The 14628-nt window shown below is 52.3% G+C and overlaps 1 protein-coding gene across 1 annotated transcript; it reads right to left on the reverse strand.

Moving 5' to 3' along the window:
• Window positions 1-247: 247 nt before the first annotated feature.
• KLC4 (kinesin light chain 4) lies at window positions 248-13932 on the reverse strand. Its single transcript, XM_052649398.1, has 16 exons — window positions 13820-13932; window positions 12842-13123; window positions 11649-11879; window positions 10030-10111; window positions 8770-8980; window positions 8246-8333; window positions 4733-4834; window positions 4321-4494; window positions 3903-4002; window positions 3646-3698; window positions 3393-3463; window positions 3107-3215; window positions 2378-2518; window positions 2008-2123; window positions 1600-1663; window positions 248-711 (listed from the first exon to the last, which is right to left on the reverse strand). The coding sequence occupies exons 2-16, from the start codon at window positions 13097-13099 to the stop codon at window positions 661-663; spliced, it is 1851 nt and encodes a 616-aa protein (XP_052505358.1). The 5' UTR covers window positions 13100-13123; window positions 13820-13932; the 3' UTR covers window positions 248-660.
• Window positions 13933-14628: the final 696 nt, after the last annotated feature.

The following is a 14628-nucleotide window of genomic DNA, read 5'->3' on the forward strand; positions in this document are numbered from 1 at the left end:
GCCACATGTCCCTGACAAGCCAGTCCAGAGCACCTTCTCCTTGGGTTGTGGGCCTCCCCCTTCCCCCAGATGCCTTCCTGCAGGCCCTGCTGGAGAGGATACAAACAGGGGAACGAAGAGAGGAGAGACCCAAGAAGCAACATTCCTCCTGCTGCCCCATCCATCACTACCCTGCGCCCTTCTGTAAAGGGCCCCGACGCAACCCTTGCTTCCTGCCCTCTCCATCAGGACTCAAGTGGCTCAGTGGTTACCTGATTCCTTTATTTAAGAAAAGTGAAATACACGGACCTGAAGTGAGGCAGCAGAGGGAACGAGAGAGGCCAGGGCAAGGCAGGTGGGCTGGCCAGCCCCAAGCCCTCTGACAGAAAAGCCAGCAGGAGGCTGCATCTCTGAGGTGCGTACCCGCTTCTTACCCACTTTGGGGGCCCCAGTAGTAGAGCTAGCTACTCTAGAGGACCACAGGGTGGGGGGAGGATGTCCTGAGGGTCCTTCCTGAAGGGGATTCCTGAGGAGGGGGCTGAGACCCTAAGGGCAGCAGCAATCTTCTGGTTAACTGCTCCCCCTTCACTGTCCCACCTTGGGGCTGGAAGAGCCAGGAGCAACAGGGAATGCTGTGAGGGCTGTGGGGGGACCCAGCAGATGTGGGGCATGAGTTGAATGTCAGCTGCTTGAAGAGAGGTCCATACTGCTGGCACTGAGGCCCCGGGAGACCTGAAACAGACAACACCAAGCCATCAGCCCACAGACCCCAGGTTCCCAAAGACTGTCCCCTGGAGTCTGTCCATCTCACGGCTACGGTCTCTCTGAGGACCTAGGGTGGAATCTGGAACCTCAACCTCAAGCTCTAGGGCTTGTGCTGCCTTTGCTAGGACTTCCCAGAAGGCCAAGATCTGGTGGAGAATATACGTGGAAGAACCACATGAATACAGGGATATACTTTGAAGGTGCTGATACAGGTGGTCATCTCCCATTAAAATATCATTGCTGTGTTTTCTCAAATGGAGATGAGGTAATACTTTTTTTTCCCCCCTTTTCCCTTCTCATCTACTGCTGACTCTACAAGATGAGGAGTATAGGGGCTATAGGGTTAGAGCAGTTAGTATTCCCGAATCATTCCCTGTGTGTGTGCTTGCTCAGTCATTCAGTTGTGTCTGATTCTTTGCAACCCCTTGGACTGTAGCCTGCCAGGGCTCCTCTGTCCATGGAATTTTCCAGGCAAGAATACTGGAGTGGGTTGCCATTTCCTCCTCCAGGGGATCTTCCTGACCCAGGGATCGAACCCACATTTCCTGTGGCTCCGGAACTGCAGGTGGATTCTTTACCACTGAAGCCCCAAATCATTCCTTAATTATTCATAATTCTAAAGTACCCGTTAAGAGAATAGCAATTCCTGTTCCCCTCCTGATTAATTTATTTCTGCTATCTCTGGCCCAAAAGTATCCCTTGGGGGTCACCACCCCCAACAAGTTGTCTGCCTGATTTCTACCTGCCCACCTCCAATTCCCTGACAGAGTCTTCATCCCAGGTGACTCTCCCCTCTTCCCACTGGGGTTGTCCTTTCTTTCTCACCCACAGTGCACTGAATGAGACTGCTCTCACCTGGAGGGGCGCTGCACTGGGTTGGTTCAGATAGTTCAAGGAGGCTGCCCGTTTCATGTTGCTGCTACAAAGGAAAAGAAAGAACTGAGGCCTCTTCTCTTCCCATGGGTGGCCCTGAAGCTTGGGACGCTTGGCCACCACCACACATACTCATGTCACTGCCTCCTCACCATCTGACCTCCCCACCACACACACACACGCACGCGCACACGCACACGCACACGCACGCACACACACACACACACGTCTTCCTCAGTCACCAGCATCTGCTTAGTTATTGTCCCGGCACCGGGGCACTATTTTCCCCACCCTCTCTCCATGGCCATCCTACTGACCTCCTCCCTGTTTCCCTCCCAAGACACTTCTCCAGAGCCCTGCCTACTTTGCTGTATCCCAGTCAGTGCGTACCTGGAAGGCCGGGGCTCGGACCCCTGGAGCTTCCTCACCAGGAGTTCGCTGCTTCTACGAAGCACATCTCGGATCTTGCCCAGAGAGCCGCTCCTCTGCAGCGCCCCACTGCCATCCTGGCAGAGAGGGATGGGGAACAGAGGCTAAGGGATCCCAGGGAGATTGAGCTCTGAGTCTATGATTCCAGACGCCTGCCCCTTCCCCAGAAGCCCAGCCTGGTCAACAGCTGGCTTGCAGAGAGGCCCCCGAGAGGGACAGGCTAACTGGATTGGGATGAGGACAAGGTGTTCTCCTATCCTGTGGGCTCAGAGCCTCTCGTCACTACCAGAAGGAGAAGCAGGAGAGTTCAAGGTGCGATGATCAGACTTACCCCTGACCACTCCACCGCCACCGAGGCATCTTCACCTCCCTCGAATTTCACGCTGCCCGCCAGGCCCTCCTGGGAGGTCCTTCCACTATCACCCTCCCCAAGCAGCTCGGCCACCTTGGTCTGGCTGATTGGGTCAGTGCCCTGGAAGGAAAAGAAGGAACAGGGACTTCCCACTTCTGAACACTTCAGGGTGGGACTTTAAACTTTTTCTCACTACCAGCCACAACAAAGGAAAGAGTTTCCCTTGCAACTTCTTACTACACACATACTGGAAAGGAGACACTCACCTTTTCTTTTTGCAATGTGTTAGAGATCCACATCTATCTTTAGCCAAGGCCCACAACGAATTGATTTCAGGACCCAGTGAGTCAAGACCCGTGATTTGAGAAACTCTTGACTCAGAGCTTCCCTCACCTGCAGCCCTTTCACCCACAGTGCCCCTGCCCCTCCTCACAAGATTCTTCACATTGTCGAAAGGTGGTCTTTCCCTGTTAATACTGCCATTTAGTGAAGTGAACCTTGAACTTGGAGTCCTAACCGCAAAGGGCAGGTGAGGGGTAAGAACACACTTAAAAACAACCACAACCACAAGAGTGTCTCACCAACCTCTCCCTTCTTCCTCCTCACCCTCTCCTCTTACTCTTCAGAGACTCACAAGCAGCCTCAGTGGGCCCCGCTCCTGTCCCCAGGGCCCTACCTCTGGACCTCCTTCCCCTCCTGGTCCCTGACCTGTTTCCGGGAGCGCAGGGCACATTCCTCCAGGGTCTCAGCTGCCTCCAGCTTTCCCTGGCGCCTGTACAGAGCTCCGAGGTTTCTCAAGGTCGTGTTCACTGTGGGGCTGCGGCAGGGGGAGACCAGGGAAGGAAGAGAAGATGGACTCAGGAAACAAGCAGGAGAGAGAGGAAGCGGAGCCAAGGCTAAGGGAAGGTCCCCGGGAAACAGGGGAAGGGGCAGGAGGGGGGATCTGGGGTCGATGGAGGGTGTCGGAGCCCACACACCCATGCCAGCTTCTCACCTGCTCACTTTGCAGGCCTTGTACCAGCCTCCATACTCAGCATAGGGTGTGCTGCCCTCTCGGTGCCGGCTCTGCAGGAGGACAGAGCGGGAGGGAAAGCCAGAGGTGAATGTACAGAGATGCTGGGGTACAAGCTAGCACAGGGCTGGGGTGCAGGCTGGGTCTGGGAAGGTGCCATGCAGCTAGGGCTGGTGCAGGAATAAGTCAGAGGCCCCGAAAGTCCCCGGCTCCCCAGGCTGGGCCCCTAACTCACTTTGCTCATTTCCTCCCGCTCCTCTGCATGCATCCAGATGGGCTTGTGATCATCTGGGGGTGATACACGGGATGGGGTGGTGAGGTTAGAGAACAGAGCTGGACACTAAGTAGGGAGCCAGGACCCAGAGGCCAATAGCGCTGGACTACAGGGGTCTGGCTCCCCCTGGAACCACTGTGGTCAACCCTCCCCCACCAACCTTTGGTCTGCATTTCCCTTCCTCCCTGCAGCGCCCCACCCAGGCCCTCACCACTCACCATCCACAGAGCCAAACTCCTGCACGTGGGCACGCGTCAGGATCTCCTTGTAGAGAGTCTCAGCTTCAGCATACTTGCCTTGTTTCAGGTAACAGGAAGCCTGGGGGCGGGAAGGCAAAAACATGGGAACAAAAGGTGGAGATGAAGTCTCAGCCAGGCCTGGCATTTCCACTTCTTGGTCTCTTTATGACTTTCCGCAGAGATCTTCCTCACCCCCTCCTTGTCCAGCTGCAGGGTCCAGGGTGTTCCCACTCCACTCCTGAGAGGCTACGGAACTTCTGCCTTCCCACAGGAAGGGACCAGACCCCGCAATACCCACAGGCAGCCCCCGAGCTGGGCACAAAGGCGATGAGGCCATGTACCAGACTACGGTGCACCCCCTCCCCTCCTCCCACTGCGTCTGCCCTCCCTCCCTTACCAGGTTGTTCTTGGTCCGGGCCACGTTAGGGTTGTCTGGCCCCAGCTGCCCCTCATAGATGGCCAGTGCCCGCCGGTAATAGCGTTCCACAGCCTCATACTTGCCCTGGTTTTGGCACAACAGGGCCAGGTTGTTTAGCTGCTTTGCCACATCTGGGTGGTTGGTACCCAGGACCTGGAAGGATGCAAAGGAGACACAGATAGCTGTGACTATGCGTGTGTGTGTGTGTGTGTGTGTACGTGCACACGCACGCACACGCCCACACAGGGAGCCGGGGGTAGAGAATGAAGGAACAGGGAATAGGGAGAGACGGAGGGTGAGTCAAAAAGTGAAGGAAAAAGGGTAGATCAGAAGAGAGACGGGGGAGGAGGGGTCACCGCAACAGGGAAGAACAGGCGGAGGGCACGGGCACCTTTTCTCGAATCTCCAGTGCCCGCTGGCACAGCGGCTCCGCCTCCTTGTATTTGCCCCTCTTCCCATAGAGCACAGCCAGGTTGTTGAGTGTGGCCGCCACCTAGGAAGACAGGCCTGTCCCCATCAGACAAAGGACCTGAAACAGCAAGGTCCCATGCTGCCCAACTCCCAGACAAATGGACTCTCCCACCCGAGCCACAGGTGAGCTGGGGGAGGGGAAAGTGCTGACCCCCCCAGGCTCTGAGATTCCCCACGGGGGTGGTCTCACCCTCTAAGGAGATTTTTAGACATTTCTGAAGGTGGCGTTTCCTTTGATTGCCATAAAGACTGTGGGCACTAATACCTTTGGGGGAGCAAGTATGCTACAGATGTGGTACCTGTATGGGACAGCTCAGGCAACTTTTGATTGCCCTGCCAGACACTCAAACACTAAATATAAGCTTTGATACTTGGTGGGATATCAAGACAGGAGTTATGCTTCCTGAGACACATCATCCTTCCCTATCACATGTCATAACACAGGGAATTCTTTTCTTATTCATTTTCAAAAATACCTTATTTCTCACCTTCTTCCCTTTAACACACCTAGCATTTGTTTTATATGCTGACCCTATTTAAAGTTATTTCTCTTTCTCTTATCACAAAGAAACCTGATCTATTACTACTTAATCTAACACTAGGTTTTAATCTTATATATGCCAATATTTCTGCTCTGTCATTTTTAACTTTAAAAATTTATTTATTATTATTGTTGATACTACTATTATTACTACTTTGGCTGCACCATGCAGCTTGTGTGATCTTAGTTCCTTGAACAAGGATTGAACCCAGGCCCTTGGCAGTGAAAGCATGGAGTCCTAACCACTGGACCACCAGGGAACTCCTGCTCTGTCCTTTTCCTAGTACATCAGCTCAGTTCAGTTCAGTTGCTCAGTCGTGTCCGACTCTTTGTGACCCCATGGACTGCAGCACGCCTGACTTCCTTGTCCATCACCAACTCCCAGAGCTTGCTCAAACTCACATCCATCGAGTCGGTGATGCCATCCAACCAGCTCACCCTCTGTCATTCCCTTCTCTTCCTGCCGTCAATCCTTCCCAGCATCAGGGTCTTTTCCAGTGAGTCAGTTCTTCTCATCAGGTGGCCAAAGTATTAGAGTTTCAGCTTCAGCATCAGTCCTTCCAATGAATATTCAGGACTGATTTCCTTTAGGATTGACTGGTTGGATCTCCTTGCAGTCCATGGGACTCTCAAGAGTCTCCTCCAACTCCACAGTTCAAAAGCATCAATTCCTCAGCACTGTTTTCTTTATATTCCAACTCTCACATCCATACATGACCACTGGAAAAACCATAGCTTTGACTAGACGGACCTTTGTTGGCAAAGTAATGTCTCTATTTTTTAACATGCTATCTAGGTTGGTCACAGCTTTTCTTCCAAGGAGTAAGCATCTTTTAATTTCACGGCTGCAGACACCATCTTCAGTGATTTTGCAATCCAAGAAAATAAAGTCTCTCACTGTTTCCATTGTTTCCCTGTCTATTTGCCATGAAGTGATGGGACCAGATGCCACGATCATCGTTTTTTGAATGTTGAATTTTAAGCCAGCTTTTTCACTCTCCTCTTTCACTTTCAAGAGTCTCTTTAGTTCTTCTTCGCTTTCTGCCATAAGGGTGGTGTCATCTGCTATCTGAGGTTATTGATATTTCTCCCGGCAATCTTTTGATTTCAGCTTGTGCTTCATCCAGTCCAGCATTTTGCATGATGTACTCTGCATAGAAGTTAAATAAGCAGGGTGACAATATACAGCCTTGATGTACTCCTTTCCCAATTTGGAACCAGTCCGTTGTTCCATGTCTGGTTCTAACTGTTGCTTCTTGACCTGCATACAGATTTCTCAGGAGGCAGGTAAGGTGGTCTGGTTTTCCCATCCCTTGAAGAATTTTCCACAGTTTGTTGTGATCCACACAGTCAAAAGCTTTGGCATAGTTAATAAAGCAGAAGTAGATGTTTTTCTGGAACTCTCTTGCTTTTTCTATGATCCAGTGGATGTTGGTAATTTGATTTCTGGTTCCTCTGCCTTTTCTAAATCCAGCTTGAACATCTAGAAGTTCTCAGTTCAGATACTGTTGAAGCCTGGCTTGGAGAATTTTGAGCATTACTTTGCTAGCGTGTGAGATGAGTGCAATTGTGCAGTACTCTGAACATTCTTTGACATTGCTTTTTCTTGGGATTGGAATGAAAACTGACCTTTTCCAGTCCTGCGGCCACTGCTGAGTTTTCCAAATTTGCTGGCATATTGAGTGCAGCACTTTAACAGCATCTTCTTTTAGAATTTGAAATAGCTCAACTGGAATTCCATCACCTCCACTGGCTTTGTTCACAGTGATGCTTCCTAAGGCCCACTTGACTTTGCATTCCTGCTGCTGCTGCTGCTGCTAAGTCACTTCAGTCATGTCCGACTCTGTGTGACCCCATAGACAGCAGCCCACCAGGCTCCCCCGTCCCTGGAATTCTCCAGGCAAGAACACTGGAGTGGGTTGCCATTTCCTTCTCCAATGCATGACAGTGAAAAGTGAAAGTAAAGTCGCTCAGTCGTGTCCGACTCTTCACAACGCCATGGACTGTAGCCCACCAGGCTCCTCTGTCCATGGGATTTTCCAGGCAAGAATACTGGAGTGGGGCGCCATTGCCTGCATTCCTAGTACATACTTTTACATAAAAGATTTACTAGTTTTACTTCTTCTACATCTAAAGGGCTTCCCTTGTGGCTCAGCTGGTAAAGAATCCACCTGCAACGCGGGAGAACTGGGTTCGATCCCTGGGTTGGGAAGATCCCCTGGAGAAGGGAAAGGCTACCCACTCCAGTATTCTGGCCTGGAGAATCCCATGGACCGCATAGGCCATGGGATCACAAAGAGTCAGACACGACTGAGCAACTTTCACATCTAAAGTTTTTCATTCATTGTATATCAGACTACTATGTCTTCTAACATTGCTGTACTCAACACAACTGTTACTGTATTTTCGCTTTACTGTAAAGTATTATATATCTTATTATAAATTACTTTCCTTGTTTCTCTCTTACATTAATAGAGTATCATTCAACTTTTGAGGAAATTATATAGGTAGGTAGGTTACATTATATGAGTTAAATTTTAGGAAAATATTCATTATAAAAGGGAGTCATCACAGGGAACTCAGTTGTATATTCTGTGATGACCTAAAGGGGTGGGAAGGAGGCTCAAGAGGGAGGGGGATATATGTATACACATGGCTGATTCATGCCTTTGTACAGCAGAAACTAACAACACTGGAAAGCAATTATTTTGCCATTAAAATTTTTTTAAAAAAAGAAGATATTGGGTCTGAGAGAGCTGAGAACCACTGCGATGAGCACAGCAGGAGAAAGGAGTCCCCACGCCTCGCTCTTGAGACCCCCGGGGAGTGGGCTGAGGGCAGCAGACGGACAAGCGGAGGAAGCACAGGGCAAGGAGGGCAAGGAGTACTGACAGCGGGGTGGTCCCGGCCCAGGGTGCTCTCCCGGATGCTGAGGGCATCATTGAGCAGGAGCGCAGCTTCCTTGTACTTATTCTGGTCCCTGTAAGAGGACAAAAGCGACAAGGGGTTAGCCCAAACTCTGCCGCTCAGCATCTCCTTACTTCCTTCCCTTCGGGACAGCTAAGGTACATTTAGGGGCTGGGCCCTGCCATGACAAGACAGGAAGCCTAGTGGGAGCAGTGAGAGGGGTTCACCACCACCCCCAGAGCGTGGCCGTGCCCGGAGGAGACCAAAGGCACAGGATGCAAGAGACAGGAACAGAGAAAAAGACCCTCTCCAGAGGAGAGACAGGAGAAGCCAAAAACCTGAGGGGTGAGGATTCTGAGGTCAAGCGCTCAGGTGTAAAAGCGTGAGACAAGGAAGCCCCCTGGTGGGGGGAAGAAGAGGTGCCCTGTGGAGAGGAGGAGTGAGAGCCAGAGGCGGGTCAAGGTGGGACCACGCCTGGAGGCAGGCTCCTGAGAGGACACAGCACTCACCGATACACCAGAGCCAGGATGTTGAGCATGGTGGCCACGTCGGGGTGGCCGCGGCCGGATGTGCGCTCCAGGTCCTCCAGCGCCTGCTTGCAGAGCGGCACGGCCACCTCATAGCGACCCTGGGCTGCGTACTGGATCACCAGATTGTGCAGTGTGCGCAACCTCGCTGGGATCTCATAGCCGCTGTGCTGGGCGCCCTGGCCACGGGACACTACCCCGACGCAGAAGACGACAGAGATCCCTCAGATGACACCAGCTCTCCCTCCGCTGTCCGCTCACCCCTCCCCACTCAGGTCTTTCTCCCTGCCTGTGACCAACCCCCACCAGGCTCCCTGCCTGCCGAGAGACCTGCCTCAACTTGCTACTCTTCTTTTCTTAAAATTGTATTGGCTGCACCACAGCTTGCAGGATCTTAGTTCCCCAGCCAGGGATCAAACCTGGGCCCTCAGCAGTGAAAGCTCGGAGTCCTAGCCACTGGACCACTAGGGAAGTCCCTCAACTGCTACTCCTCTGCTCACCTCTTTGCCTCTGTGCCCATCACAATCCCATTTGTTCACTCAGTCATTCACTCATTCAACAAACTACTCAATGGACTTCCCTGGTGGTACAGTGGATGAGAATCTGGCTGCCAGTGCAGGGGACACGTGTTCAGTCCCTGGTTGGGGGAGATTCCACATGCCACAGGGAAACTAAGTCCATGCCCCACAACAACTGGGCCCTCCCTCTAAAGCCCGAGTGCGGCAACCACTGAAGACCATGTGCCTAAAGCCTGTGCCCCGCAGCAAGAGCAGCCACTGCAACGAGAAGTCCAGGCACCGCAACGAAGAGCAGCCCTGACTGGCCACAACTAGGGAAAGCCGGCGCACAGTGACAAGGACCCAGTGCAATGAAAAAAAAAAAAACCACTCAGAAATCCTGAGAAGGGCCTGCACCAGGGATACAAAGATAAGAAAGACCTGGTCCTTTCCCTTGAGGAGCTCATGCTCTTCACTCCAGGGGCACTCTCCCAGTCTCGAGTGAGCTCCTTACCGGCAAGAATCACGACCTTCTCATCTTGGACTCCCTGGTGCGCGGCACAGTGCCTGGCATGGGGTACGTGCTTAATAAATGTTGATGAATAAGGGGGAAGCTAAGGGAATCAAAGTACTGGTCCCTAGCGCATCTCCAGAGGCAGTGGAGAACCCATTCCTGGACGGTGAGCATCCTGTGTTCACCAGCCGCTGCCCCCACTTCACCCTCCAACTCCAGAGGCAGACTCACAGCCATTGCTGGGGTCCTCTTCCTCCTCGTTGGGGAAGAGGTCATCCAGGGAATCCTTGGAGGCATCACCTTCCTTCTCCTCCTGGAAGGGAAGCAGCAGTATGTCTGAGATGAGATAGCCCTGGCAGCCTCTTCAAGCCCCCTCTAAACCGTGACATCATTGACAGGTGGGGTATAGGACAAATCCCCTGTCGCTGTCCTTGCCCCTGGGAAAGTCAGCATCTGTCCTGCCAAGCCTAGGCCTCTCTTGTTCGTAGAAAAACCAAGATGGGTGTCTCTCTGATAGTCCAGTGGTTAAGACTCTGAGTTTCTGCTGGAGGGGGCGCAGGTTGATCCCCGGATGGGGAACTAAAATCCTCCAAACCATGCAGTGCAACCAAAAACAAAACAACAACAAAAAAAACACCCCAAATAAACGAGATGCTTCAGCCAAAATCTCATGACTTTCAGTTCCTTCATATCCAGAGAGTTTCCTTCCTAACTACCCTCACCCGCCATCTCTCTCTCCCTCGACTCTGGTAATTATAGTCCCGCGTTGATCCCCATGTGTTTACACTGATTACATGTCTGTTCGGTCTCCCCTGAAGGCAGGGGTGTGTCCTATCTTATTAACATGTACCCAGAGTGTCTAGCTCTGCCTGGTGTCCATCATCTGCCACCGCTTGTTCTGGACGTAATGCCCAGTTCTCACTGTCAACCTACTTTCATACCAGGCAAAAATGCTTCACCCCAACAAGTACTGTAGCCTTGTACAAACACTTCCAACTCTCCTGCCCAGCTTCACCAGGATGACCCACTATCAAATCATCCCACTGTCCCTGGGTCAGGCCACCTTTCCAGCCCTGGTGCCTTATCACGCACACACACACACATCTGGTCTAGAGAGCTCCCCCTTCTCCCTCATAGACCATCAAAATCCACCTCAATTCCTAATCCAGTTAAATAAAATAATCCAACCTAAATCTTACCCATCCCTGTACCCCGCCCTCCTCTGTGAATCCTTCAGTCCATCCCAGCCCCTATGAACCTATCTCCTTGGGACTCCTCCCACACTGCCTGAACCTCTCCTTCAGCACCGGGCACTGACTGCTTTGTGTTGTCGCATACATGTTCTCACACGTAAGCCTTGTTCCTACAGCTACATTATAAGCTCGAGAAGGCAGGAACTCTTGTTTTGTAGCTTCTCAGATCTACCTGACACACATCTTGCCTTGCCTAAGGCACAGAGAAATATAAATGCGTGTTGCATGAAGGTTAAATTCCACACATTTCAAAAGCAAATTTTAGAAGGACTTGCTCGACTGAGCTGTTTTCCCTACCTACAGCGCTTAGGATTCTGAATTGGAACTGTCCAAATGCCAAAAATCTATTATTATGGGAGCAGGAACTTTGTCCTGTTCACTGTTGCAACCCCAGCAGAGTTCGCCTGACACATAGCAGTCATTTAATCAAATGCTGACTGAACAAGTGACTGGCTTCTTCCTTGCTGTCCAGAACTGGTGTCAGGACCTGAATTCTGCCAGGTCAGGGCAGGTTGGGCAGGGCTGCTGGTCCTCAAGAGGATGACGCAGCCATGCCCTGTGCATGTGGTGATGCCCAGCTGTCCTGCGCATGCTCACCGCTGCGTGCCCGTCCTCGTCGTACTGCCGCAGCTGCCCCAGGAACTCCAGGTGCTTCTTCTCCTCCTCCAGCTGAGCCACGGCCTGTTCGCTGCGCTGGAGCCGCTGCTGGGTGCCGGCCAGCTCGTCCCGGAGCCACTGGTTCTCCTGGCAGAGCCGCCGGACCTGTGCCCGCAGCTTCTGTTTCTCCGACTCCACCGTGCTCAGGTGGTTTGCCAAAGCCAGCATCACCTAGGTGGGCACATTCTGTGAGCGTTGGGATCCGGCTAGGAGAGTTGAGGGGTAGGAGGGAGGGGAGCCAGCAAGACTCGGAGGTAGGGTGGGGTAGTGATGAGTCTACCTTCCAAATATACCCTGAATCAAATTTCTCACCACTTCCAGGGCCAGCCTGGGCCAAGCCACTATCAATTCCCACCTGGATTACGGTAATTGCCTCCTCATTGGTCTCCTTGTTTCTTCCCCTGTCCCCCTAGAGTCTGTTCTCAACCCTGCAGCCAGATGACAATCTTTTCAAAACGTTAGACCACATCACTCCTCCGGTCAACACATTCCAATAGCTTCCATCTCACTCACAGTAAAAGTCGAGTCCTTATGATGGCCTACAGTTCCACGTGATCTGGCCCCACCCCAACTGCCTCTTCATTTTCTATTTTGCTTCCCCATATTCACAGTCCAGCAGCCACGTGGGCCTTTCACTGAACTCACCAGAAAGGCTCCAGGTCGGGGCCTTTGCATGGTGCTTCGGATGTTCTTCTCCCATTTATTGTATGACTCGTTCCTTAGTCTTCAATTCTTTGCTCAAATGACACCTTTCCAGCGAGGCTCCTATTGGCCACCCTATCTAAAACTGCATCCTCTCCCCGTACACCCCAACTCCCTTCCTTGCTTGATTTTTATCCTTTTGTCCTTAATGATTATCACTCTGGCATACTGAATCATTTATTTATTTGTCTAAAGCCTGCCTCTCCCAGCTAGAATATAAGCTCCAAGATGGCCAAGATTTATGGTTGTTCTTGTTCAGTGATGTGTCTGGAGAATAGTGTCTGGCACGTGGTAGAGACTTAATACATATTTATTGGGTGAATGAATCCAAGCCGCTAGGACAAGAGGATCCCAAATGACCCCCAAGCTCCAATCAGACAACTGCTCCTCCATCTACCCGGGGCCACTTGGCACCACCTCCTCCTGCTCACCTGGGCCTCACTCAGCCCCAGCTCTATGTTTTCCATGGAACGGCGCAGCTGCCGGGCCTTCTCATGAACCAGGCCTTCTTCATGGCCACCCTGCTGCAGACACTCGATGGTCTGGGACAGGCTTTGCAGCACAGCCTGGTGTTCACTGTGGAGAGCTTCTAGCCCCTGGCTCACCAGACGGGTGCTCCCCAGGATCTCCTCTTGGCTGAGCCGGTGCCCTGCAGGCTCATCCCGCTGTCCCAACACCAGGCCTGACATCCTGGTCAGGGGACCTTGCCTGGGCTACAGAGAAACAACAGAGCTCAGCTGGGGTAAAGATCAGGAAAGAGTGTCTATGTGCCTTGATTAGAGGGCGGTAGGGATCCAAGTGAGGGGACAAGAGACCATAGCAGGGGTGGGGGTAGGGGGACCCTAAAGTTTAATTGGAGGGAGAGTGACCAGTGAGCAGACAGCCTATAACAACACTAGACACAAAGCTAAGGTTGTGGGAAAGACAGAGGGAAAGGAATTGACGTGAAAGAAGAAAAACTGTAGAAAGAACAAAGGTGCAGAGAAGTAGCAGGGATTTAGAATTAACACAATTTAAAAAAAAAAGGAGCTGGAGAAGAGAGAGTTTGGGTTAGGAAAAGGAATCAGGAAAGGAGAGACAGCACCATAGAGAACACAGCAGGTGTCTGATAGAGCTGCAAAGGGAACGGAGTTAAAGCAGGCAGAAGGTATACAGAAAATACTGCAGTGTTTTCCAAAAAGGGGAAGGAATAAGTTTCAAAGCTAAATCAAGACAGAGAGGGAGACGAAAAAGAGAGGGGCTTTCATCGCAGGACCCAGATGAGAGGGGCCTAGAGGCTCAAGGTGTTCAGGCTGAGTCACCCGCAGGGCTAAGCCCAGCATCTCCATGCCTGGTCAGCTCTGTTTCTTCCAGGCTGTCTTCCTACTTCCTCAAAAGGGCCTTGCTTCTCTTCTTTGAAGTCTTCTTACCTGTATAGAGCCCTTGGTTGTGGCGTTCAGGCAGGAGCCCGGAAGAAACTCAGTTCAAGCAGCCAGGGACTCAGAAGGATCTGCCCGGCCCAAAGTCCAGAAGTCCAGCGTTCCCACCCCTTCCCTCACCACTTCACAGCCACCCAGAGGACCTGGCATGGAGCCCCACCCAGGACAAACGCCCTCCCTCCCTTGCCTACAGGTCTTCAAAGACGACCAACGGCCTTCCTCCTTCCCCAAGCCAACCTCCCACTCCAAGCCTGGGGAGCTATTTTCTCCCAAGAAGGGAGTAAGATTTAATCTGAGACCTGCGGCAAGGGGCGTGTCTGGGAACGGGTGAGAAGGAAGACCTGGTCACTCCTAGCCCAGTCACTTCTACGGCTTTGTGTCTATTATGACCACATACTAACAGAGTCTGAGAGGAGTCACCTTAGGGTGCCTCCCAGAAGCCCGATGATGCAGGGAAAAATGGCAGGTCCGTGAGCGGCTGCGGGATCGCAGCGAAACGCGGCGCTGGGAGTTGATTTCCCGGGCCTGGGACTGCTGTGGAGAAGTGTCCCAGGCTGTCGACCTGCCCTGAGGTCCAGGGTGGGGATAGAGAGAAATGGGCCGGCAGAAGATGCGGGTGGGCGACCGAGGTCCACGCCGCGGGCAAAGACCTGGGGCCTGACAATCCTGAGGTTACTGAGTCAGTCGCTAGCACAGGGGGCGGGGCAGGCCGTCTGTCCGTCTGTCTGGATGCCGAGGGGCGGGAAGAATCGTGGGGGGCGGAGTTTTTGAGTCTGGAGTTCTGTGAGTTCAGTCGGAGG

This window comes from Budorcas taxicolor, chromosome 11, assembly GCF_023091745.1.
Source record: "Budorcas taxicolor isolate Tak-1 chromosome 11, Takin1.1, whole genome shotgun sequence".
Lineage (NCBI taxonomy): Eukaryota > Metazoa > Chordata > Mammalia > Artiodactyla > Bovidae > Budorcas > Budorcas taxicolor.

Excerpts from the sequence above, each read along its gene's own strand:
- KLC4 (XM_052649398.1), bottom strand. The coding sequence starts at position 13,099 with ATGTCAGGCCTGGTGTTGGGACAGCGGGATGAGCCTGCAGGGCACCGG. Across the intron at positions 4,495-4,732 it reads CACTGGAGATTCGAGAAAAG|GTCCTGGGTACCAACCACCC; the intron begins GTGCCCGTGCCC and ends GCATCCTTCCAG. Across the intron at positions 2,124-2,377 it reads TGGCGGTGGAGTGGTCAGGG|GATGGCAGTGGGGCGCTGCA; the intron begins GTAAGTCTGATC and ends CCTCTCTGCCAG.